This window comes from Bubalus kerabau, chromosome 12 (assembly GCF_029407905.1).
Source record: "Bubalus kerabau isolate K-KA32 ecotype Philippines breed swamp buffalo chromosome 12, PCC_UOA_SB_1v2, whole genome shotgun sequence".
Taxonomy (NCBI): Eukaryota; Metazoa; Chordata; class Mammalia; order Artiodactyla; family Bovidae; genus Bubalus; species Bubalus kerabau.
This window is the reverse complement of record NC_073635.1, coordinates 82,902,842-82,927,382: the sequence shown is the minus strand read 5'-3', so window position 1 is coordinate 82,927,382 and position 24,541 is coordinate 82,902,842. Positions and strand designations below refer to the sequence as shown.

At 42.7% G+C, this 24,541-nt stretch overlaps 1 protein-coding gene across 5 annotated transcripts in view; it reads right to left on the bottom strand.

Annotated features, from left to right (window-relative positions):
* The window catches only part of TPP2 (tripeptidyl peptidase 2), a 59,086-nt gene that overhangs the window by 2,266 nt on the left and 32,279 nt on the right, over positions 1-24,541 (bottom strand). For 2 of the 5 annotated variants that reach the window (XM_055542971.1, XM_055542973.1), the window contains 14 exons: positions 24,020-24,126; positions 23,159-23,313; positions 20,082-20,198; positions 19,742-19,842; positions 19,068-19,164; positions 18,098-18,235; positions 16,535-16,779; positions 16,200-16,278; positions 14,291-14,329; positions 9,011-9,162; positions 7,832-7,928; positions 6,795-6,925; positions 3,412-3,619; positions 1,443-1,562 (listed from right to left, as the gene is read on the bottom strand). In XM_055542971.1, the coding sequence (XP_055398946.1) occupies positions 1,443-1,562; positions 3,412-3,619; positions 6,795-6,925; positions 7,832-7,928; positions 9,011-9,162; positions 14,291-14,329; positions 16,200-16,278; positions 16,535-16,779; positions 18,098-18,235; positions 19,068-19,164; positions 19,742-19,842; positions 20,082-20,198; positions 23,159-23,313; positions 24,020-24,126 (1,786 nt within the window). Of the gene's footprint in view, positions 1-1,442; positions 1,563-3,411; positions 3,620-6,783; positions 6,926-7,831; positions 7,929-9,010; positions 9,163-14,290; positions 14,330-16,199; positions 16,279-16,534; positions 16,780-18,097; positions 18,236-19,067; positions 19,165-19,741; positions 19,843-20,081; positions 20,199-23,158; positions 23,314-24,019; positions 24,127-24,541 lie in introns of those variants that run through there. The other 3 variants (XM_055542972.1, XM_055542974.1, XM_055542975.1) reach the window with 2 other exon arrangements.

The following is a 24,541-nucleotide window of genomic DNA, read 5'->3' as shown; positions in this document are numbered from 1 at the left end:
ACAGGCCACGGGGGTGTGGGTAGTACTCTGAACGGGCCTCAAAGGCCACGGGGGTGTGGGTAGTACTCTGAATGGGCCTCACAGGCCACGGGGGTGTGGGTAGTACTCTGAATGTGACGGAGCTTCAGCCCGAGGGTATGAAGCTGTCCTTTCCAGCTGCTGTGTGGAGAACAGACAGCCGGCGAGCGGACGGAGACAAGGTGTGCAACGTGGCCTGCTGAGCGAGTCTGGGTGGACGGCTGGCTTCACAAGCACAAGCGCTTGGTTCATAGAGTCCGTGACGGGACGACACTACTAGCTGGTTCCAGGAAGAGCTCCCTCCACCTCCTCTAAGACCTGAACATGTGAACTGAGATCTTACAGGGCTTCCCTGGTGGCTCAGAGGTACACAATCCACCTGCCAATGCGGGAGACGCGGGACGGATTCCTGATCTGAGAGGATCCCACCCGCCTCGCAGCAGCTAAGCTGATGCGCGCCACAACCACCGAGCCTGTGCCCTAGAGCCCGGGAACTGCAACTGCTGAGGCCTGTGTGCCCTGGAGCCCCTGCTCTGCGACAAGAGACGCCACCACGATGAGAAGCCCGCTCAGTGCAACCAAAGAGGAGCCCTCAATCACGGCAACTCAAGAACAGCCCACACAGCAATCAAGATTCCCAAAGTAATAAAAACATTTTTTGATAAAACAAAAATTTCAAATGTTTTATAATCTGAACTGACTTGGTAAAGATACACAGAAGAGGTCGAAGAGTAAAGATAAGCTCTAGTTTAACTACCAAAAATGGCCACAGGTGAGTTTTTACTGCCACCTGAAATATGAAGACCAGGCCCCTAGCCGCCTTTCGCGTGACCAGTTCTCAACTGTCATCTACCTTTTTGGCATAATCATGTTTGTTCAAAGACAAGACCAGGCTGAAACAATTTCAGAATTCACTAAGTTTTTACACTTGACATTTAACTTGTGCAGAAAGCTCAAGCACAGAACTTGCTTGCATATAACACATGGTAAAATAAAAAATGGCCTATCCTTTTAAATGACAAAGCAAATCAAACAGACTCTAAAAGCTCAACCATTTTGGCTCTGAGCCAACATGTATTTAAAGAGAATTATTTGTTTCCTTCATAAAGGAAACCTATCTTCTAACTACACAATATCTGCAACACATTTTGCCTGTGTTGAAAACACTAGAGGCTAAATATAGGTTTTCTGGACAGGAGTGAAAAATGTTAAAAAAAAAAAAAAAGAAAGAAAAAGTAAACAGCTTACTGTCTTTCATGCATTTATAGTGTATTTCCCATCACGTGAATTAGACTAATAATTAAAAGTCATGATGAAGCTGGTGTTACCGTCACTACCACGAGGCTTTCTAATTATCTTGTCACTGACGACACTGAAATGACACTCCACACCGCTGATTTAAGTACTGAATACAAGTCACTTACTTGAATACAATTTTTCCAGTTTTCTTTTGTTGGTTTTTCTTCTACAAGTTTGGTTGCAAATTTAAGGCCTCTCCCATACATTTTATTCACTAATGCATGTTTGTATGCAAATGTCAAAACCTAGGATATAAAACAAGATACAGCTTGTATTTTGTAAACTACAAAATAGTTTACAGTTTAGGCTATTGCTTTAATAATGAAAGAATTGAAGCATTAACAGAAGTGTAATTTTTCAAATGAACATATCACATCAAGCCAATTTTTGAAACTTTTTAAAAGAACAATTGGTGTCTTTAAAAGACCTGAGTATTGCAAAGAACAGATAATTGATTGGGGGAAGAAAGCTATTAAGATAAATCATTAGCAGTTACTTGTAACCATTTATTTTTTCCTGCCTCAGTAGACCATGTTTTGTCAAGACCCTTCACTATGACCCATCCATCTTGGGTGGCCCTGCATGGCATGGCTGATGGCTTCATTCAATGACACAAGCCCCTTCAGCACAAGGCTGTAATCCATGAAAGGGGTTTATATGCAATAGTCTCTACTTTTAGAATGTGGAGAATGTCCTCAAAGAAAGGAACCCCACTCACATTTATCTGTACTCTGGAGTCAAGCAAAAGGTTCAACAACCGTTGCTACAAACACGGTAAACGGATAGGTATTAAAACGCAGAAGCGGCCCTGAATGACAGAAGCACTATGGCAAAAAGGGAATTACTGTAACACTTTTACCGTGATGCACAAGGGTTTAGCCAGGTTCTTACTCGTCTTTTCCCAGCAGCAAGTGCCGTGCCTGGCACACGGCAGACACGTGGCAACTGCTGCAGTACCGGTGAGCATTGCTGATGACCATCCGGGCTCTCACACTCACTCCTGAGGGCCCGCGGGAGCCCACAGCCCACATCAGAAGCCAGCCACCCGCCTCGGCCCGCACAGTCAGCGCTGCAGGGGCAGGCCTGGTTCAAGCTCCAGGCGCTGATTTCATATCTAAATTTCTTAACCTCTGGGGCTGACTCCTTCAGTCTCCAGAACGTAACTGCGTTCCTTCTCTAACCACACTTCTGTCCTCAGGTGGAAAACCCTGGTGGACAGGAAGAATTTCCTCCTACTTCCATCCAGAGGTCGTTACTACTAATTACCATAGCTTTCTTGAAAACAAGCATCTGTCTGCTTAAAACAAACAAACAAAAATCAACAACACACCCAAGAGTCTGTGCTGGGTAAGAAGCATTCCACTGACTTCATTTCCTTTATGTCCAGGAAAGAGAAAGGCTGACCGCTCCTGCAGTTACATAATCTCTACCCTAAGAATTATGGCTGAGTGCCAGAAGAGGGATGGTACAGGGAGGGAGGAGGGAGGAGGGTTCAGGATGGGGAACCCATGTATACCTGTGGCGGATTCATTTTGATATTTGGCAAAACTAATACAATTTTGTAAAGTTAAAAAAAAAAAAAAAGCTTCTATAATGAAAATCCAAAAAGCTCATCCAAGTTACTTTTTCTAAAACTAGGTTTTAAAAACTGGTCAGCTATAAATCGAGGTGGTATCTACTCAGCAGTTAGAGCCTGGAGGGAAATAACAAACACCGGAACTAACCAGAATACCCTCGCCTCCAACCCTGACAAGTGAGCATGTGGACAGGTGTGGGAGGCAGAAGACAGCTCCCAGGTGCCTCTGTTTGGGCTCCTACGTAAACAGCGTGACCCGAGCCTCCAGCTCCATATACTCTCTCCAACTCTTTCCAAACTAGCGTGGCCATGGCGACCATGCACACAGACAGAACAATGGTCAAGTGGTCTTCAAAGCCGGGAAGCCAGGGGGACACCTCGCTAGGACCGTGGCTTCTTCAGAGCCCAGCTCAGCTTCCATCCATGTACTCTGTCCTCTCTGGTCAGCCTGCCGGGCCCAAGAGAGGCCTGGGACACATCCTCAAGGGCTGGGCCCAAACAAAAAGCAGAAAGGGTACCTTATTGTCAAAAAGATCGGTCCATTTGGTCGTCTCCCAGAAGGTCTCCATCAGAGAGTCCAGGGTGCTCTCTCCTTCCTCCTCTCGCCCCTCCGAGTCGCTCGACACGGCACCATCTTGATCCTGGGCCTGCAGAAGGTGGTCAGCCAGGGCGCAGCCTTTCCGGCAGAGCGCATCTACCAGCGTCGACTTCTGCTTGTCCATGTCACTGCACACCAAGCCCAGAACGGTCCACAGGTCAGAAACACAGCATTAAGAACACAGCCTTATCTGAGATTAAACTCATGCACCTTTCGCCTGAGCTTTACAACACAGAAATATCGTACAGCCCTGGATAGTTTGCTGGTGTGACAACATAAGCCATGTATTCACACGCACAGATTACATGAGTGGGGTCGCTGTGCTTGGTTGAAGCAGCATGCCATAGGCAACAGAGGGGAGAGTGCTGGGTTCTACATTCTGTTGGCTACAGAAGTCTTAGAACAGCATCTTCTAAGTGTTTAGGCTTCTTGTGAATATCACTTATTACATATTTCTGTAGTTGTGAACTTCTGTACACGCGCAGAAATGCAACGCTTAGTCTGCATGTGCCAGCAAGTGTTTTCAGTATTCTAACGTATTAACTCATCTATACTCAGAATAATTCTGTGAGTAAGCGACCACCAATGGCCCCCCATTTTCCACAGGAGGAAACTGAGGCACAAAGCGATTAGGCGATCTGTTCAAGGCCCCAGCCAGAAGTGGCAGGGCCAGGACTCAGCTCCGCGGTTGGTCCTGCCACTGCTGCTCCCATTCCCGAGGTCCCCTGCTTTCCAGGCAGGCATCTCTGTTTTTGGATGTATTCCAAGTGCCCAGAATAATGCCTGGCACGGAACACTCAATAAACCGTTGCTGAATGAAATGCAGTAACAGCCTACACTCTGGGGAACAGCGTGCGCTTCAGAAAGCTTGCTTACTTGAGGCACCCTGTCCAACTTGTGTGCAAACAAGGACTAAAGTGCTGAGATGACGACCAGAAGGCACTCAAACACAGGACGGACAAGCTGTCTAATGATAAGGAGGGAATCTGAAGGATGCAGAGTGAAACGCGCCCCATATGAAATCCACAGGGACTACCAAGTCAACAGTAATCAGTACAATAGACAACTAAAACGAGAAGGGAAAAAACCCCCAACAACGCAGTAACCTGCAACCTAAGCTACCCACCTTGATACATTTGCAATGCAGATGAAATTATGCTGAAAAGATGCTTAAGAGTTTATCAGCAAAGAGTTTCAAAGTTTTAAAAGAGCCCACTCTTACTCTTTTCATGGAGACGTTGCCAGGGACCTGACGTGCTTGGTCACTCTGGACTTGAGAACAGAAGGACGGATGGGCTTGGGGCAACTATGCAGCTTTTTATTTAATGGGGTCCCCTCACCCCCAACCTTGTAGATGCCAGGCAGCATCTGGAACATCTCGGGAGTATTTCACTTGTGCTCACAGTAACTCCAGGAGTCAGGCACAGGCACGGCGCCCACTCTGTGAAGAAGCAGGGCCATGGAGCAAGAAGGAGCAGGCATGGAGAGGTCTGGACATCTGGTCACCCATGGCATCCTGACCGACTGTGCCTGCTGCCCCAAGAAGGGCTGGAGGACGCAGAGGGTGGAGGCCAGGCTGGGGGGAAGCTGTGCCGGACAAGCCGGGCCTGGATTAGGTCACCTGTAAGACGCCCTGCTATTTCTACATTTTCTGATCCAACAGTTCAGATTCCATATATCTGGAATATTCTTTTCCTCCCCTCTTCTGATAACTGACCTGCTCAGATTAAATAGCTATCATTCCATTAGGTTTTTCCCTTCTCGAAAATAAAATAAGTCAGCTCTCCTTCCCATAAGCCTTCACAATTTAAAATACTTCTTCTCTCAGTCACATTCTATCTCACCATTTCATCTTCTGTATCAGACAGTACATTTTCTAAGAGCAGAGACTGTCTGGTTCTTCTTTTTTTTTTTTAACATTCCTCTCAAGGGTGTCCTAAGCAGTGTTTGCTCAATAAACATCTCTGAATCAAATTTAGTTAGGGACTGATAAAGGTGGCAATAGAAACATTTGAGGAAGCAACTTCAATCAGACACTTTAGTGGCAAGAATAAATTGTAGTTTAAATGTAATTAAAACTTAGTATTAGATCACCTAAAAAAATTAGAATTTTTAAGATTACAAAATGGCTGTCTTACAATTGTTGACACAAGTTACTTAAGTGAAAAAGCAGCTTTGCATGGAAATGAGAAATTAATGCTCCTAGGAATCCCTTGTACATAACTGGCGGCTACACTGTCCACTATTATTAATTTTTTTAGACACCCAAAACATTTTGTATTGGGATATAAGTCAATTCCACTATAATTAGTAACAAGAACATAGCGATGTTTCAAGAAGGCTCCGTGGAAGGATGCTGACAATGGCCAACCACTTATTTTGCAAACATTTTATTCTGCTTGAAAACTGCTGCTTGTAAGATTCATAAGACCTTTATCAGCAGTATGAATGATGTAATGCCAAGAGTTCCAGCAGTTTACCATCAAGCATTTTGTATTTAAAAAAAAAATCGTGACTGCAGCAGGCAGAATCTCGAAAGGAAATGACTGTCCTTTCAGGCAGTCTGCACAGTTCCTGTTTATTAGTTTATAGCAACTCTAAGAGAAGGTGGGACTTTCTACCCTTGTCAGTTAAGGACCCTGGGGTTGGAAACAAACCCAGGCAACAGAAGAAGTGACCCTGGACGATCCATCAGGAGATGAAGGCAGGAGCTCACGAAGGGTGGACCGTCACAGCAGCACGTGCAAACTCTCACATGGAAGGAAACTAATAAACGCACAAATCTGGCTTCCCTTGTTTTACATATCACACTAGGGTTTATTACGGCTAAACTATAATCCCCCTTCTCAAGTATTTCTGTCAACCCAGTTTCATAAAACTGAGGTTGCTAGATAATAGTTTTAAGCTAATTTTCTTTTCATATTATTAAGCATTACAAGCTGAATTTGGAGTGTGTCATGCCATTATTGGTCAATAAAAGGTTGAAAAGTTAGTTTTGTAGGCTGCTATGTGCTTCTCCGTATGTGCAGTTCACACAAAGCCCCAAATGGCTGGACTGCATGATGACAGTCACCCTAGTCTCTCCACACGACGGCACCTGATGCTGGAGACAGCCCATGACTGCGCTTTCTCTTAAACTACTAGAGAAAACCACCACCAAATATTCAAGGATGGAGTGTCCCCAACCTGATAACTCTCAACGATAAGGATATAAACAAATACCAGAAAAGGAGGATATTTTCAATAACCAAAAAAAGTAACTAAGAAATGAGATGCAAGAAAGAGTATTTACTGGTTAGGTACTTTTTTATAATAGCTGCATCAGGCCTGGGGTCAGTCTTCATCGCAATATAAACTGCTAGGGCTGTTTGATCTATATGAGAAATTACAGCATTTGCAGCTTCAACAATTTCATTCAGTCTTTTCATTCGTTCCTGAGGAGGAAAGAAAAGAAGAAATAAGAAAAAGGAAGTATCTGTGAGCAGCCGGACTGTGAGGAGTGACAAGCGCGGTGGTGCAGGAGCAGGCGGGCTGGCAGGCCAGGGCCGGGCGCCACCTCCCGGACTGACCTTCATGACCGCCGGCACCTCTAGAGAACCTGAGCGCAGACGGGGAAACACCTGCCCCTACACTCCCTGCCGGCACTGCACAGTAAGACTCAGCCAGAGACCAAGCTCATAGAGACATAAACTGTTTTCTCCAAGGCAACCCTTTTCCCGGGTATCTTATCATGACTTAAGAAATGTGATTGGCTATGTTACCCTGGTTGCACACCACATGCCAACAGGAGTAAGAAAAGCACTAGCTGATGAGTCTCACTTTGAGGACTGCAGTGTGGCGGCCCCAGGAATCTGCTCCCATCGGTACCTTCTGGCTCACGCTCAACCCTTCAGGACTCTGAGCTGATCAGGGCTATAAGCACCGTCTACAGCCATGGCTCCCAGCGGGAGCCGGTCCAGTCAAGACAGCTGGGAGCTAGGACAATGGTTAAACACACAGGAGGATCACTCTGCTTCTGCTGCAGCTGCTCAGGCTTCCAGGAGGCCAGGACCACTGCCTTCTGCTTCCAGCTGTTTTCAGGTCAAGGCCAACAGAGCAATCTCCTCTTCCTCCCGTTGACCGAACCAGACCAGCCAAGAATATTCGTTCAACCAAATGATATAGTAATGGCCAAGTCCAGAGCTTTATGAAAATAGCTCAACAGATCATTCAAGGTTGAGGAAACATGTTTTCAGTCACCAGGAAGAGATGATCAGGACTGGATCTTTATTTCAAATGCAAAATTATGTAATACTGCAAGCAAAGTAATACACTCATAGTAAAAAATAAGCATGCCCAACCTTTTCAGCATCCAACTGATGAAGTCGTGCAACGTACAAAGGAAGGTAATTAGGGTACGTTTCCTTCAATTCATTATAAATGTCACTAGAATCCAGCCTATGGAAATAAGAAAGAAAGAAACAGTCATTATTTAGTTCTTTTAGAAAGAAAAAGATCTGTCACTCCTATTTAATACTGTTTTGAAGCTCCAGTCAATAACCTAGTGCATCAATCTGAAATATAATTATTGACAAAGATTTGCAGGTAGTATAAATCCATGTCTCTAGAAAACCAAAAGAATAAAACTGAAAATTATTTCAATTATGAGTTCAGTTAGATGGCTGGACAAAAATAAGCATCAACAGCTTTCCTACAGACCAGCTACAACTCAATTTATTAAAAGGAAGTGGAAAAATTTCAAAAAGAGTTAAGATGAAAAGATCTAGAAAGGTCTAAGATCTACAAAGTAGGAAAATTTACACTTTCTTGAAAAATCTGAAGTCTTGAATGAGTACAGAGACAAATGTTGCATGTTCCCAGCTAGGGAAGCTGAGTAAACTATATTCTTGCTGATTATATGGTGGGAGGAACAGCAGCTGAGGTCGGGGTTTACCACACTGGGTGTGATGTCACTGCTTCCCAGCGTGGGCAGGGCCTCGGGGTCTCAGCGGTGCCCCGCCGGGCAGACCCTCCGCTTCAAAAGCAGGGGCTGAGCAGGAGGGAGCCCCTGTCTCTCAACCAAATTCACCCAGGACTTGGCCTCAGCAACTGCTGTTCCTCCATTGTCTGCATGTTCCCAGGATCATTTCCAGATGCTTGAAAAGGTGGTTTTAAATTTGCTCATAACCAAATAGTAACTGGAAAACCAGGATCCGCCCACCTGCTACGTGTATAAACACAGAGACAAATAACAACGGGACACTGATGATCTCCGCAGAGTGGGCAAACAGTGACAGGTTTTCTTTGCACCTTCCAATAAAGTTCCCTTCCAAGAGCAAATGAGGATAGGATTAAAATAAAAACTCTCATTACAAAGGGGAATTCAAAAATAAACAGAATTACAGGAAAAATTTAAAAGCACCCACAATCCTATTCACTGTTGACATTTCTGAATACATCTTTGCATATATACTAAGGGCTGTTGCAGCTGGGAAAAGAGAAGTAAACACTTGGAAGATTCAAAGCCATTTAGAACTTACTTTGTCATCCACTGAATTTTAAGATCTCGTAATGCTTCAGTAAACTCTTCTTTTAAATCTTTCTCTTTTTCCGAGTCTTTTTCCTTGTCCTTGCTGCCATTCTTAGTCTTTGTTGGTGGAGATATCAGGTAGTAATGAACAGGGATTACATCCTGTGGAGAGAGTCTTAAATTAACACGCATAATTATTTTGCTTACTTAGAAATCTTCACTAGTTGAATAGCACGTTAACATGGGCTGCACCTGAGCGGTACTACATTGCACTTCGGATTCTAAGGGCCACAATGCATCTCAAGTTCCAATCTGTGATCAAAGTAATTTTCTCCCAAACTTTAGAGAGATGATGCTTCTACTATCTCCTTTAAAACAAAGGAAATAAGGACAAATTTTTCCCCATGTATGTGTATTTGGTATTCTTGGTTTTCTGTGAAAGATTAACTACAAAAAAGTGCTGAGCGATCACATTTTATTTGAGAAGGGAAATTAATTAGAATTGAAAAAAGGAAAGATCCTCTTTTCTAAGTAAATTTAAAGAGAAATTTCTTTCTTTATTCAACTGAGACCCCAAGACGTGCAAGGTAATTGCTCTAAAACAAAGCAGACAAGGGCCTTCAGCGCTGCGGGAAGACAGCCAACAAATGGGGTAACGGGTGAGTAAATAAACAACTTGGGTAACGACACAGAGTATCAAGAGAACAGACCAGGGTGAGGGCACGGTGTGACAGCTGGGTAAGGGGGGCTGGTGGGGAGCCTGTGTAGACAAAGTTGTTAACAGAGACAGTCTAAGGAGCTGATGTCTGAGCTCACGGAGCCTCAGTGACCTAAATGAGAGAACTGCAACGAACCTAAAGAACAGAAACGAGGCGGGGTTGCAGGGACAAGACGAGCACGGGCAGAAACTTCAGCGGGGGGCGGCAAGCGCAGGGCGAGCTGCTGAGATTCGGGCGGTGGCACAGGGAGCCGAGCTGACAGGACACGGTTAGAGAGGACGGGGGTTATTCTGAGCCCAACAGGAGGAGCCGGGCGCAAGGCAGTGGCATGATCAAAGATCTGTGCTCTTAGCTGACTAACACTGGATCCTGGATGGATGAACCATTCTGGTTGGCGCTTAAGAACTCTTTGATACGATATTTGGAGACTGGATGACAGAGAGCAAAAGTGGAGAGACAGTGGAACAAGTTGGCAAGAAGCCCAGTTTCCTGATACAGCTTGGAAAGGAAGAATGGCTGAGAGAAGAAATGAACAGACCGGGGATACCCCGTGAGTGCAGGGCCGATGGTGTCTGCTGGGGTGCTTAAGACGAGGGGCTGGACGAGACCAGCAGGGGTGGAGAGAGGGAAGAGGGTCGGCCCTGGCGTGGGCCACAGTGCTCCATCACGGGGGGACCGTCTGAGGCCACGGAAACCCCTGGGCAAAGCTGGTGTGAGACCAAGAGGGGCCGGCTTGGGACAGCTGAGAGGTGGCATCGGACGGGAGAGGGAACTGTAAACCTGGCTGCACAGTGGCCATGGGCACTGACGGGGGAGTGGCTGCAGGGGAGGCGGGCAGGGGGTTGGCAGTAAAGGCCGACTGAGAGGGAGTCGAGAAGAGAAGGGGAAGTAAACAGGTAGAGATAGTTCTGAGAAGTTCTGCTTTGACGAGAGCCCGTGTAACTACCTCGATCTGCATCTATTTCATCAATGTGTACATCTACTCTTGAGAAAAGTTAACGCGGTGTCTGGGCAATGACATCCCATGTTACACTTGCTGTTTTTGACGCAATAACTAGGTGGCCCTAATTACATCATTATGAAGACAACTTCTAAAATTCTATCTTCAGGTTTATAGTAAAAGCGGTGCTAAGCTAAAATCTTATATGTGTTTTCATTAACAGAGCTGCTACAATTGAAACAAGTGGCACTTCTGACGTTTTTAAGGCCCCTATCACATAATTTCAGGAAAAAACTCTGCACGGGTTGAGCCACAAAACAGTACTGGCTTCATGTTTCCTAAAACAGGCTTTTGAGGTGTGAATGCTACATAAAATACGTCCATTCTGACAGCTTCCACAATTAAACTTTTCCTGGGGGTACCGTAATAGGAAGCACGGGAGCTACTGTGTAGCAGTGCTAATAAAATAACAACTGCTGTTTCAGGAGGACTCACGCAAAGCACAGAAACCCACGGATAGGGAGCAATCAAAGATATCCACTCTTGGCCGTTTTGGCGCCACGCAACCTCTGAGGTCAGGGGGCCAGAGCCCGTGGGCAAAGGGCTCCAGAGACATGTGAGCCCGGGGAGAGGAGAGGGTCCCTGCCACCACCCTGCTCGCCCCTCCAGGTTCACTGTCCTGGGAGGGCGCTGGCCTGCGCTGGAGCCAAGTCAGAAGTGCTGGCACCCTGGAGTCGATGATCCGTCACCAGGTTCTTACAGGGACAGACACTTGGTGTCATCTGTGTAGCAGAGGCCGCACACCTAAGACTTCGAGGGGGAAGTGACTCCAACCTCTGCCCCACTCCCTTGGAGTCACGCTCCTGTGCGGTGCTGGACTTGCCCAGGGGAGGGCACTGGGCAACCAGCACTCCCCCTGACCGAATGTGCGGCCCCTGGGGACCCCGCCTCCTCGCCCGAGCAGGGAGCGGGACAAACTTCAGGAGGGAGCCTCGCTGCTGAGGCAACGCCTCCTCTGAGGCCCACAGGTAAGGCTGGCTAAGATGTTTCAGTAAAGAGAGAAAACAGTTGAATTTAAAATGAACAATCCATTCAACAGAACTGATGATTAACAATGAACTCTAACAAAGATCTATATATAGATAGAGAAAAACCATATATAATAGCAACCATAAACTACACTGAAAATGCAAGAGACGGGGGAAGTTAATGATGAAGGATCTTGATTATGTAATCAGCATTACATACATTAAATATATAACAAATCAGTAATTATAAATGTTAACACTGTCCCATAACAAAAGTTCAAGACAAGCACTACTTTTTATTATTAAATATTATGGACATGGCAGTTTTAATCCCCAACCAAAAAAAAGAAGTTATTTTTCATTTATTTTATCATGGTCATCTGTTCTTTTTGTCAAAACATATTTTTACAACTCAACTTCTAAAGGGCTTAGTATAGGGTCAATTTAACAGAAATAATTTTATACCATTAAATCAAAAGAAATCTTGATTATGATTTAAAAAGACAGTCAAAAAAGACTATTCAGAGCAGCAATGCTAGAAGTTTCTCTACAGCAGACACTTAATAGTAAGCGTTTTTTTTTAAGAAAAAAAATCACTCCAGCTATTCACAAAGAATTTCAGCAGTGTTTGAATTTATCAACAGTTAGAAAATCAAACCTATCTGCCAAATCAGTAACTATTCTTTGGACAATAAAACACACCACCATTTAAATTCTGGTTCAAAACATAATACCTTTATCTCTTAAATTATTTAAAAAATATAAATTCAAAATTTTAATATCTTCACACAAAGTAAAATAGCTATTTTAAAAATTAATATCATATTTGAGTGTTATTTATGATGTTAACTATATTCTTTCACATTACAATGAACTTAAAAATGGGTAGCATACATTTTCAAATCAAAAGTCACTGAGACCCAGAGGACAAATCCACTGAACATTATGTACAAAAAGTTGGTATTTTGTTCAGGTGATAAATTATATATATATAAAATTTTATAATATATAATTAAAATAGAAACTATATATTTATATAAAATATATAATATGAAATTACAATTTATATAAATTTATATTACATAATTATATAATATATATATAATTTTATCATTGTAATGCGATTAGAAAACTATAAAAATGATTATTTTTAAAATAAGAGCGTCCCATGCACTTGCACTGAAGACGTGGGAGAAATGGAGGCGGTGACTCCAACTATCAGCTCTAGAAGCTTCCTAACCACAGGAATAAGGTTTCTATTCATATGATAGTTTCTTATCTCAAGTAATCTAATACTAACAAAATTCACCAAAACTCCCAAAAGACCCAACCAGACTACACAACGGGAAGAAAACACCCACTCTGCCTTCATTGAGACCTGCATCGTCTTTTGAGTAGGCAGAGAATGCCTGCCCTCATTCTCTGAAGCAGAGGCTTTCAGGATGTTTTCAAAATGAATCAAAGATCAGCTACACACAAAATGAAATTACAGTTTTGTGAGTCTGATGAACTGACACTTTGTTTCATTCTGTTTTTGTTTTAATGCTGGTTAAGTTCCACTGGATGAATCTGCATGGCCTTCAAATGGGTCAAGATGCTCAGCTGAGGAATGTGGTCTTCAGAGAAGACAATATTCCTTTATCCCCCTGTGGTGCATTTTGTTTGAACAAAGTCTTTACCGTTACACAGTAATACCGAATTTCAGAAGTCATTTTAATAAAGACAATTGATATTTTATAAAATGGTGATCCCCATTTTCAGATCACTGTGAATTTTCTAGATCACTAGAAACAGCATTATCTTTTGTTTCTATCTCAAAGCACTAACTCTCACCCTGCAGTACTTACTGCCTGAGCCATACATCTCTACAACAATGCATGATATCAGCAGGTCCTCACCAAAGAGCTTAGTGAACATGTAACCTCTTCTCTAAAGTAGACTTGAAGAAGAGTTTTTCAAGTTAAATTTCGCTCCAGCAGCCAAAGACTGTCTTAAAAAGCAGCAGGGGAGCGGGTCAGGTCACTTACTAGTTATGGTCTTAAGCTCTGCTCGTGCTCAGTGTAAGTTTTAATTTGGGGCCAACAGTTCTTAACTCCTGTTCCTGCTACGTCCGCTGCTCTTTTTGTCTCTGCCTTTCTAGAACTAAGAAGACGCAAGGGCAGGAAATACACTTCACTAAATATTTTAATAATATTTTATTAATCAAATCATCCCACTTAAGAAATGTCTTTAGACTTTAAAAATAACTTTGTCATATATAGCTAAAAAAAAAAAAACCAACACATTCATCTCTCTATATGATTTTAGAAATTCAAAAGTTCAAGTATTATTCCTTGGTCATACGTAGAGTACGAAATGAATAGTATTAGAGTTTTCTCTATACACAAATAAACCAGGGGTCTTCAAGAAATTTATGGCAGGAAAAAACATTTCAGAGAGCAGTATGTCAACACTGATAAGCTAAAAGCATTATACTGCAGAACTTAAAGAAAGGAAACTAAGGGAGAGATTTTTTTAAAAAAGATAATAGTGACAGAAAAAGAAGTTTAACTAATATGCAAATAAGGCTTTAAGACATCTTTTAAAGAGCTGACAATCAGTACCTTTTTAAATTTTCCTTGTCGTTTTGCTGCAGACTGCCCCTGGGAGTTAGAAGGACATTCTGTAAGAAAACATGCAAAATCTACACAGGATGGTGGCACCAGCTCTGCCTAATTCTCTTCCAGCCTCCGTTCTACCTGGATGTGTCACACAACTTACAAGGGTCAGGTCTGTCACCAAAATGGCAGGCTTTTAAAGAAAGCAATCCCGCCACTTGAATTGTTTTTTTTGGGAGTAAAAGTGCACTCAAAAATGTTATTCCTAAGGGTCAATGTATTGCAACAATTTGTAGAGCAAAATCCCATCAGTTATCAGAACAGTTTTGAAGACGTTAAAAGTTAGCTGACGGTTCAGAGCTGGACTTTCAAGGACATCACAGCAAGCACACACGTCCAGGCGCTAGAACAGCATCATTTGAGGTGACTGGGAGCGTCAGGGAGGAGCAACACGGACCACAGTTACCTTCGCCACCGCCCAAAGCGTAAGAAGCGCAGCCCCAGACTGAGGTCAGATGAAATAAACAATGTGCTGCGAATGACAATTAACTCTATGGCTTTACGTTTTCCTCAAGAAAATCTACCCTGGTAAGTAATAACTACAGTCAATCCCATCTGCTTATAATTTAATTTCACAATGGCCTCTTCAAGAATACAGTCAGGAAGCAGAGCTCTGAGTGGCTAAAAGCGAACTTCCACGATCACAATACTCTTCTGCCTTTCTCATCACAGGCAGCGGATGCTTCAGAAGAGTTGTCTGGATGAGAAGCCTCGCTGGTGAGGCCCCAGAGCAGAGGCAGCAATGTTTCTCTTACCGGAAAATGAAATCTCCCTAAAAAAGACTACTAGGACTTCTCAAAATTAGTGCATCTATGAATTCCAGTAACTACTGATTCACTGCACATTACACTGAATATCTGTAACTTATACTAAAGTACACATAAGCAAATAGTATGAACTAAGACTCAAGAAATGTTAGGGAAAATGACTTCTAAGGACAAAAGTCCTAACTGATGACACTTCTCTGTTAGCAAATAAACCATCTTTGGTTCAACAGTGGTTAAGAAACGAACGAGCATACTTGTTGAGATGTTGGAGATCTATCCATTTTGATAACAGCACTCATAAATTCCAGAATTAAGTAGTAGATTTACTTTGTAAGAACTAAAGCTGAAGAGAAATATAAAATTCTCAGAACGACAACTTTTATTGGCGTGGAGATGAAATGACTTTATGACAAAAGGAGATATACCTATATAATAAACACTGTTCTTACAATAAATCTGTAATGAAAACAGATGAAAGCAAAACAGATACCATCAAACCCAACATTTACCTCTAAAATATAACAACCAGATATGTTTTTAACAAGAGGCGCAATTTTGAAACTACAACACCAAAAGAAGAATCTTGCAGTTATCTCTACAATTACACAAAATTCCAATAAGAGAAAGATCTGTGCAAGTGAAAATTACTGCTTATTAGCAATAATTGTTCTGACTGGTTTTTAGAAGTCACCCAAGAAGATATGATTTTTTCCCTGTATCCACACTACTACATTCTTAAAACTCAATAAATTCTCTAATTTTAAACATCCCATTCACTTAAGACAAGTTTGATCTGGATCTATGTATTTCATGGGAAGTTCAAGTACAGTAACAGTGCAAGACAGGACAGGCTCAAGGCCCAAGAACTTAGACTTGGGAAAAAAGAATACTAAATATATAAAAATACAACCAAACATTAATTAACCTTTACTAGTAACTTGGGAAAAAAACTATTAAATTTCATTTTCCGGAGAGATCTCTTTTACTGTAATATGGAATTAATTTCCATTTTTAAAGAAAAGGAAATTTTAGAACAGGCAATTTCAATTTAAAAAAAAAAAACCAAAAGAAACAAAAAAACTACTTACAGCTTTCTTTCCAAGTTCAGTCTTTGACAACGTTAAGGATCCTGCGAGGTAGCACCCAGGTCCGGCCCCTTTAGGTATTCTAATTAGAAGATTCAAAAGAGGAGAAAAGGAACAAAAGAGAAAGTTTCACAAGGATAATTAGGGGGAAAAACATCACAACAATTGCATCCTGAAATGATTCCCTTAGCTAAGATTTCAAAAGCCAAAGGGAGAAATAGCTTATCTCTAAAGGGGCATGACAACACAGTGTAAGTATAGCCTCAGGCAATAAACTAGCGCCTAAAAGACCACAGAGAATCAGACAGACACTGAAAGCAAGTCATGTTATCACTTACTTGTCATCGGGTAAGGAAGTGACAAAGAACGGCTGGTTGTATTTGGGGGGTAACGTCAAGTTACTTGATTTCTTCTTTCCTAGAAGTGCAAGGCTATGATTCTCATGGATATCTAAGCTCAAGGTATTAGACAACCTATGAGAAACAATGAATGGGAGATCTTTCAGACGCTCCAGATCACTGATTTGCTCGTGACGGATCTGCAGTCGAATTGTGTAATCTCCTTTCTCCAGTTTCAAGGAATACTGAAAAAGAAAAGTATTTGGGAAGAGTCAAGTTGAGCCACGTGAACAAAAGTCACAACCTAAGGGGACAGACAGTAGGAACGCCCCCTTACACAGCGCTCAGTGTGTGACGTACAGGGCAAGTTACGACGCACACGTTTACACGCGCACAACATCCCGACTGTGCGGGTGAGCAAGGGTGAGGCTCAGAGCCATCACGAGACCTGGCCAAGGTCGCGTGCAGAGCACAGAGTCGGGGAGCTGAAGGCGGCTCTGGCTCCGGAGCCCTGTACCTCCTGCAACAACAGGCTACTCCTACGCTCTCAGCTGACTCCGTCTCCACTCATAAAGGCAATGACCTCCCTGTTCGTGGGTCTTCATAGGCACGTATAAAACAACACGAGAATGAGCAAAACTGAGGTGCTGTGTAGTATCGAAGACAGACACAGACGCTTGTTTTCACACACACACGATGGTAACCTTTGGATTATATCCAACACGCCACCCCGCTTACTGCAGACAGCAGAGACGGGAGCCCGTGGACGTGAAGGAATATGAATCTACTCAGCACTGTGCTCCATCCAGTCAAGCTGCTCAAGAGGCTGGAACACCGTCCTCTCCGTAGCAACAGGTTCTGAGACTACAGCAACCACAGGAGCGGCCGCAGTGACAACCCATCTGCAGTAGGGACACGGGCCTGGCCTCACTTTGGTGAGAATGGAATCCATTCCTTACACGACTGAAAACCCTACATAGGTTATTTTTACTATTTAGCATTGAATTATTAATGTTACAGGAAGTATGTAATTTCTTGGTCATGATATTTCCATCAGGGATAAAATTCCTATAAATCCTAGGATTAAGAGACTGTTTTCCTTCCAAATGACAGTGCCAGGCACAGCGCCTGGCGGACAGCCAGTGATCAGCACTCAGCCCACCGACAAGGAACACATCTCAGAGTTCTAATAACCTGAGGACACCTGGCCCTGTCATCGTGCTCTCGATCCAGTTCAGACCTGGGACCACTTTTCGGTGCTCACATATCCTGATGGTTTGCTCTCAGCATTCAGATGGCAGTGAGCACAGGGTCGGAAGGAGAATAATAAAAGGCTCTGCCAGTCGGTGTCCGTGAGCGTCCTTCTGGGCCCCTCCTGACCCAAAGCCAGATGGAGCCCGAAGGTGCGGCTGTGCAGCTGCAGCAGACAGAGGCGCTGCCAGCCTCGTGTCAAGCACTGAACACGGCATCACAAAGCAGGGACGTCACCAGAGCAAGAATCCGGGGGTCACTGGCTCAGGAAACAGCGTCTGTGAATTCTAAAAATCACTGCGCACTTCCTACCTGATGAGGATATGCGTCGCCAGAGCCCATCTGTCTCTTGTTCTGGTCAAATATGATCCAGAGCTGACTGTCGAATTCTGACTCGTACAGTAACTCACAGAGCAGCGGGCAGCTAGGGGTCACTTCCCCGCTTTTGGGCTGTTAAAAAAAAAAAGAATGATTACTTGAAATGGTTTATACGATTTCTAACACAGATCTGTAATACTGTTATCGATGAAACTTACATTAAAAGTATTAAAAACATTTTATTGAGGTAACCAATCTTAAAAATGCAGAACACTCGGTATTTAGGGACTAATAAAACGTATTTCTCCTTTACAAGGTTTAAAAAACACAAACCTAGGTAACTGCATTCATTTATAAAGCAATATATATTCTTTAGGACGCTTAATTCATTGGTTTTTAATGAAACAAATATATTTATAAGGTTGAAATTAGACAATCCACCAGTATCAAACATCTCCCCAGCGATAGCTCATATTATGCTTCAATAAGAGTTTTACTAAAATCTTACTGATTCTCCATAAACTTCGATCTGACATTTATGCTCATCTCAACTACCTTTACCACCCATTCAACCAAGGAGCCATTCTGACATCTCACTGTGTCAACGCAGAGAGCAAAGAGGCCCAGTTCCCTAATCAGAAGGCAGCTGGTTTCAACAAACACTGAACCAGAGGACAGGTATCGAAGGACAGATGTCAGTGATGACAAGATCTAAGACTCAAAGGTCAGGTTGCCACTAAGTAAGAATTTGTGACTTCAGATCTGAATGGTGCTTACATCATTATATATCATAATTTCCCAAAGAATAATTCTAAATTAGCCAGTGTTATTTATTTGATTCTATTTCATATATATGCATGTATACACACACACCCCCATTGAACACACTGTCCTTCCCGTTTTTATGGTTTATAAAAACACAGAAATTTGTTGCAAGGGTATACCTGATCACACAAACACTTACTTGATGAAAGTTGTAAGTCAGGATCATCTCATAAAGTTGACGATTATTTGGCAAAACATCTCTTGATCCTAAAGGTTTTGTTTTTGCACTCAGTGGGCTGTAATCAGACAATTGCATAAGAGTCAAAGGTTCATTTCAATGAGAAAAAACTTTAAGCAGTGAAAACTATGGCAAATCACAGTAACTGATAAATGAGCATTCCTGGACACTGTCCTTCCCAGTGTATTTTATAACACTTAAATCATTAACTTACATAATTCTTTATTGACCAAACCACAGCAACACACAAAGTTAAAACTCTGCAGCATTAAAAATGTAACACCCTTTTCATGATAAAAACATTTTCAACTACCAACTAAGAGCCCTAATGTAATCAGATCCCGGTACTACGTGACGATCCTTAATGGGGCTGAAGGACAGGTCTGAACGCAGACAGTCCTGCCCTCGTCACAGGGTGGGTCCTGCCAGGTGCCCCCCGAGGGTTCCAGGCGCATGTCACGTAAGGTCTCCCCAGAGACCTGTCCAGTTTTCTAGGCTGGAAAGTCATGCAGTGAATTTTCATCTCCAGCCTTCATGTGACTTAAGGAAAAAAAAGACCCTTTCCAAGGAGTGAAGAGGGCCCTCCCACCACCCCCTTGAAACCCAACACTGTAGCCCTGAAACATTTAAGATACCGCAGTGTTTGGACCCAGCTCTTCAGAGTTATGCAGGGAGCCAGGTCTTCATACTTCAAGGAGGACTGAACATCAAAACGGTTGATTCCTTCTGATGCATGCTACGAAGGATATTTATCAAATTAGTTTCTCCAACTTACTGAAAATGAACTCCATTTTAAAATACTTAAACCTAAAATACATGTGTCAAATATGAAGTTTATAAGCACCCATGAAAAAAAGACTATTGCTATTTCCTGAACATAGGTAATGTCCCCATTAAAATTTAAATCTAACCATTGACATTATTTCACAGTAACATGCATAACTGACCTTGAAAATGATGGAAAGGTGAACTTACAATGTTTAACTGTGGAGCAGTACATACAATGCCATGGAAAGAAACAGTGTAGTCAATGTTGACATCGCTGAGACTTGCCCACCAGCGAGCAATGCAAAACTCGATTGCTTTCCCACCCTACAGAGAAAAATGAAACATACTGTAAATGTGTGAATCACAAAATACAAACAGATTTGCACAGAGAGAAAACTCCAAGAATCTTGTTATTAGCTATGCCTGGTGCTGCTGCTGCTGCTAAGTTGCTTCAGTCATGTCCAACTCTGTGTGACCCCATAGACGGCAGCCCACCAGGCTTCCCGTCCCTGGGATTCTCCAGGCAAGAACACTGGAGTGGGCTGCCATTTCCTTCAGTGAATGAAAGTGAAAAGTGAAAGTGAAGTCGCTCACTCGTGTCCGACTCTAGCGACCCCATGGACTGCAGCCTACCAGGCTCCTCCATCCATGGGATTTTAGCTACGCCTGGAGTTACCCAAATCAGCTGCAGAGACAGAGCACAGGTATTTAAATACACAGTTATCTACCCATAATCCTAAACTGCTTGTTGTAAGAGATCTGAGGTGGCTTCCAAGTACATATAATAAATTAACAGTGAAAACAACCAGAATAAAAACAGGACCAAAGGAAAAATTGTTACAAACGATGGCAAGAGAAGGGGTATGACAGCTGTGTAGGGGCTTTCAGTGGTCACAGGTAGTCGTCTTGGGCTCAGAGCTGCCTGGCAACCAAAGTCAAATGAAATTATGGTCCCTCCCTTCTTTCTTCGTATTAAAAGAATCAGGAACAAAAGCTGTTCCCTGGATACTGAGTTTTAAATTTTCTAGTAATCAGTGTCCTCAGTTCAGCCTCTCAGTCATGTCCGACTCTTTGCGACCCCATGGACTGCAGCACACCAGGCTTCCCTGTTTATCACCAACTCCTTGAGCTTGCTCAAACTCAAGTCCATCGAGTCAGTGATGCCATCCAACCATCTCATCCTCTGTTGTCCCCTTCTCCTTCTGCCCTCAATTTTTCCCAGCATCAGGGTCTTTTCCAATGAGTCAGTTCTTCACATCAGGTGGCCAAAGTATTGAGTTTCAGCTTCAGCATCAGTCCTTTCAATGAATATTTGGGTTGATTTCCCTTAGGATTGACTGGTTGGATCTCCTTGCAGTCCAAGGGACTCTCAAGAGTCTTTTCCAGCACCACAGTTCAAAAGCATCAATTCTTCGGTGCTCAGCTTTCTTTATGGTCTGACTCTCATATCCATACATGACTGCTGGAAAAACCATAGCTTTGACTAGATGAATCTTTGTTGGCAAAGTTATGTTTCTGCTTTTTAATATGCTGTCTAGGTTGATCAAAGCTTTTCTTCCAAGGAGCAAGCATCTTTTAATTTCATGGCTGCAGTCATCATCTGCAATGATTCTGGAGCCCAAGAAAATAAAGTCTCTCACTGTTTCCATTGTTTTCCATTTGCCATGAAGTGACTGGACCAGATGCCATGATCTTAGTTTTCTGAATGTTGAGTTTTAAGCCAACTGTTTCACTCTCCTCTTTCATGTTCATCAAGACACTCTTTAGTTCTGCTTTGCTTTCTGCCATAAGGGTGGTGTCATCTGCATATCTGAGGTTATTGATATTTCTCCCGGCAATCTTGATTCCAGCTTGTGCTTCCTCCAGCCCAGTGTTTCTCATGATGTACTCTGCATATAAGTTAAATAAGCATGGTGACAATATACAGCCTTGACGTACTCCTTTCCCAATTTGGAACCAGTCTGTTGTTCCATGTCTAGTGCTAACTGTTGCTTCTTGACCTGCATACAGATTTCTCAAGAGGCAGGTAAGGTGGTCTGGTATTCCCATTTCTTGAAGAATTTTCCAGTTTGTTGTGATCCACACAGTCAAAGGCTTTGGTGTAGTCAATAAAGCAGAAATAGATGTTTTTCTGGAACTCTCTTGCTTTTTCGATGATCCAACAGATATTGGCAATTTGATCTCTGGTTTCTCTGCCTTTTCTAAATCCAGTTTGAGCATCTGGAAGTTCACGGTTCACATACTGTTGAAGCCTGGCTTGGAGAATTTTGAGCATTACTTTGCTAGCATGTGAGATGAGTGCAATTGTGTGGTAGTTTGAACATTCTTTGCAATAGAAAGTTTAAAGATGAATCATATTACTGAGTTGGTGATGGACAGGGAGGCCTGGCGTGCTGCAATTTATGGGGTCGCAAAGAGTCAGACACAACTATGCAACTCAGCTGAACACATACAAGAACACAAGTGAAAGTTTATCTTCTGATCACTTATCTTCTGAGAAGAGATAAAGGAAAGATAAGGGATCCAAGTCAAAACACTAGGTAGCAAGTTTGAAGAAGCTCACCAGTACATTCACCTTCTAGAAGGGAGCCCCCACTCCTCACGCTGCAGGCTAAGTGTGGAAATGTGCCACACTGAAGTAATCTGTAGGAAGGACTGGCAGTTTTCACCTATAGAGCAAATTAACCTCATGGATTCTTAACAACAGTAATAAAATGACTAAAGTAAATTAAAAAGTCTTAAATATGCAAATAGTCTACCATACAATGAGAAAACAATCTCAACCAGGGTCCACTTTGTGAAGCGCCAGCATCCAGCATACCAGAACTTTCTTCTGACTACATTATTTAAGAGTTAGAGAGATTAGTATTTACCTCGCTTGGTCTTAAGTGTCTTAATAAGATGACCTATCTTCTGACATTACTCAGTATTAATAAAACACACAGGCCCAGTGTGCTCTGAATGCAAACTACCAAATCAAATCAAAATACTTAAGTCTTAGCTCACACCAAGGGCTTTCAGGTGGCTCAGTGGTCAGGAATCCTGCCTGCCTGCCAAGGAGGAGACTTGGGTTCGATCTGGGTTGGGAAGAGGCCCTGGGGGAGGGCGTGGCAAGCCAGCCCGGTCTTCTCGCAGGGAGAATCCCAGGGACGGAGGAGCCTGCGGGGCTGCGGTCCTTGCAGTCACCAAGAGCTGGACACGACTTAGCGACTGAGCAACAGCAGCCCACACGAAAGACAAATGGGTAACAGTTTTAGGATTTCAGACTGTTTATCAAAACTTACTAAGACTGGAAAAGCTTCAGTGAGCGTTCCCTTCTCTGGAAGGGAACAAAATTTGTAGAATTCGTGACTTCTGTACGCTCTCTGCTTCACAAGCTGCACTGCGTGGAGGACAAACTTGGCAGAGACCTCAGAAGAACAGGAGCACACGGTGACCTCTGAGGCAAGAAGGCAAGAGGCAACACTGTCACTCTGAGATTTCAAATGGACACAAATTCTGTAAGGCCTACTCCTACATTAGGGGAATCAGCTATCAAGAATAAAACGATACATTCAAGTGAAACCCACATATTTCCTTAAAAACAATGAATTGACAGAATATTAATTAAGATGGGAGGGTAGGAAAGTTAGCTATGGAAAATAAACAAATCAGGATTTAAGTGAGCAACCGCTATGCTACAAAGAGCATGAAACAGAAGCGGTCCATGGATGGACACACAATTATCCTAGCTGGGGGATTTAAAAAATCTCTTCCTCCTCTGTTGCTAAGTTCAGCCTTTCCTCTTACTTTAGCTAAAAGCCAATCAGTTCCCGATAAAGAGGACTTTAATTTTAGAAACCTCTGTATGTTACCATGCCGAAGTTCCATTAGTATCCCTTTATTCAACTTCACTGGTAAGTTTTCCTAATCTCTCCCCCTTGGTTTATCTGCTCTGGCCTTCAGAATCCACATAAAGATGGGGGGGGAGGGAGGTGGTGGGAGGGAGTTTCAAAAGGGAGGGGACATGTGTCCTTCTGACTGATTCACGATGCTGTATGGCAGAAACCAACACAATATTGTAATGCAATTATCCTCCAATTAAAGAAAAAAGCCAAAAAAAAAAAAAAAGACAAATGGGCAAGACAGACTTTAATTTTACTTACCAGCCCATGTTGCACCCTCAGGAACCTCAATAAAATGCCTTCGAATCTGACCAGGTTTAAAATGTACATCTGTCAAGGCCAGGTCATAATGTGTTGATTCATTTACTCTAAAAATTAATACAAAAGTAATGATTAAACATGATATCTTATTAAAAAGGGCTTCATATTGTAAACCAACTGGCACTCTAGATTTCAACAGCTCCTGAGAAATGAACACAGGAAGTTAAAGGCTGGGAACAAAACGGTGTGCACAGTATCATCTCATCTCTGCAACATGTCAGCAGAGAGAACTGGGGGGAGCCCAGTGTAGATGATTTTTCTGCTTTTTACTCGTTTTATAATTTGTCTATAATACACCCAGACACACAGTTCTTTTTTGTTGCTGTTGTTAACGGAATTCTACAACATCCACATAATTTTCCAAAAACCAGAATCTGGACTATTTTGAGTCTAAAATACTAAAATCAAAGGCAACGTTTTGTGACTCTGATACTGTCTTATCCCTCTGAAACTGCTATTAAA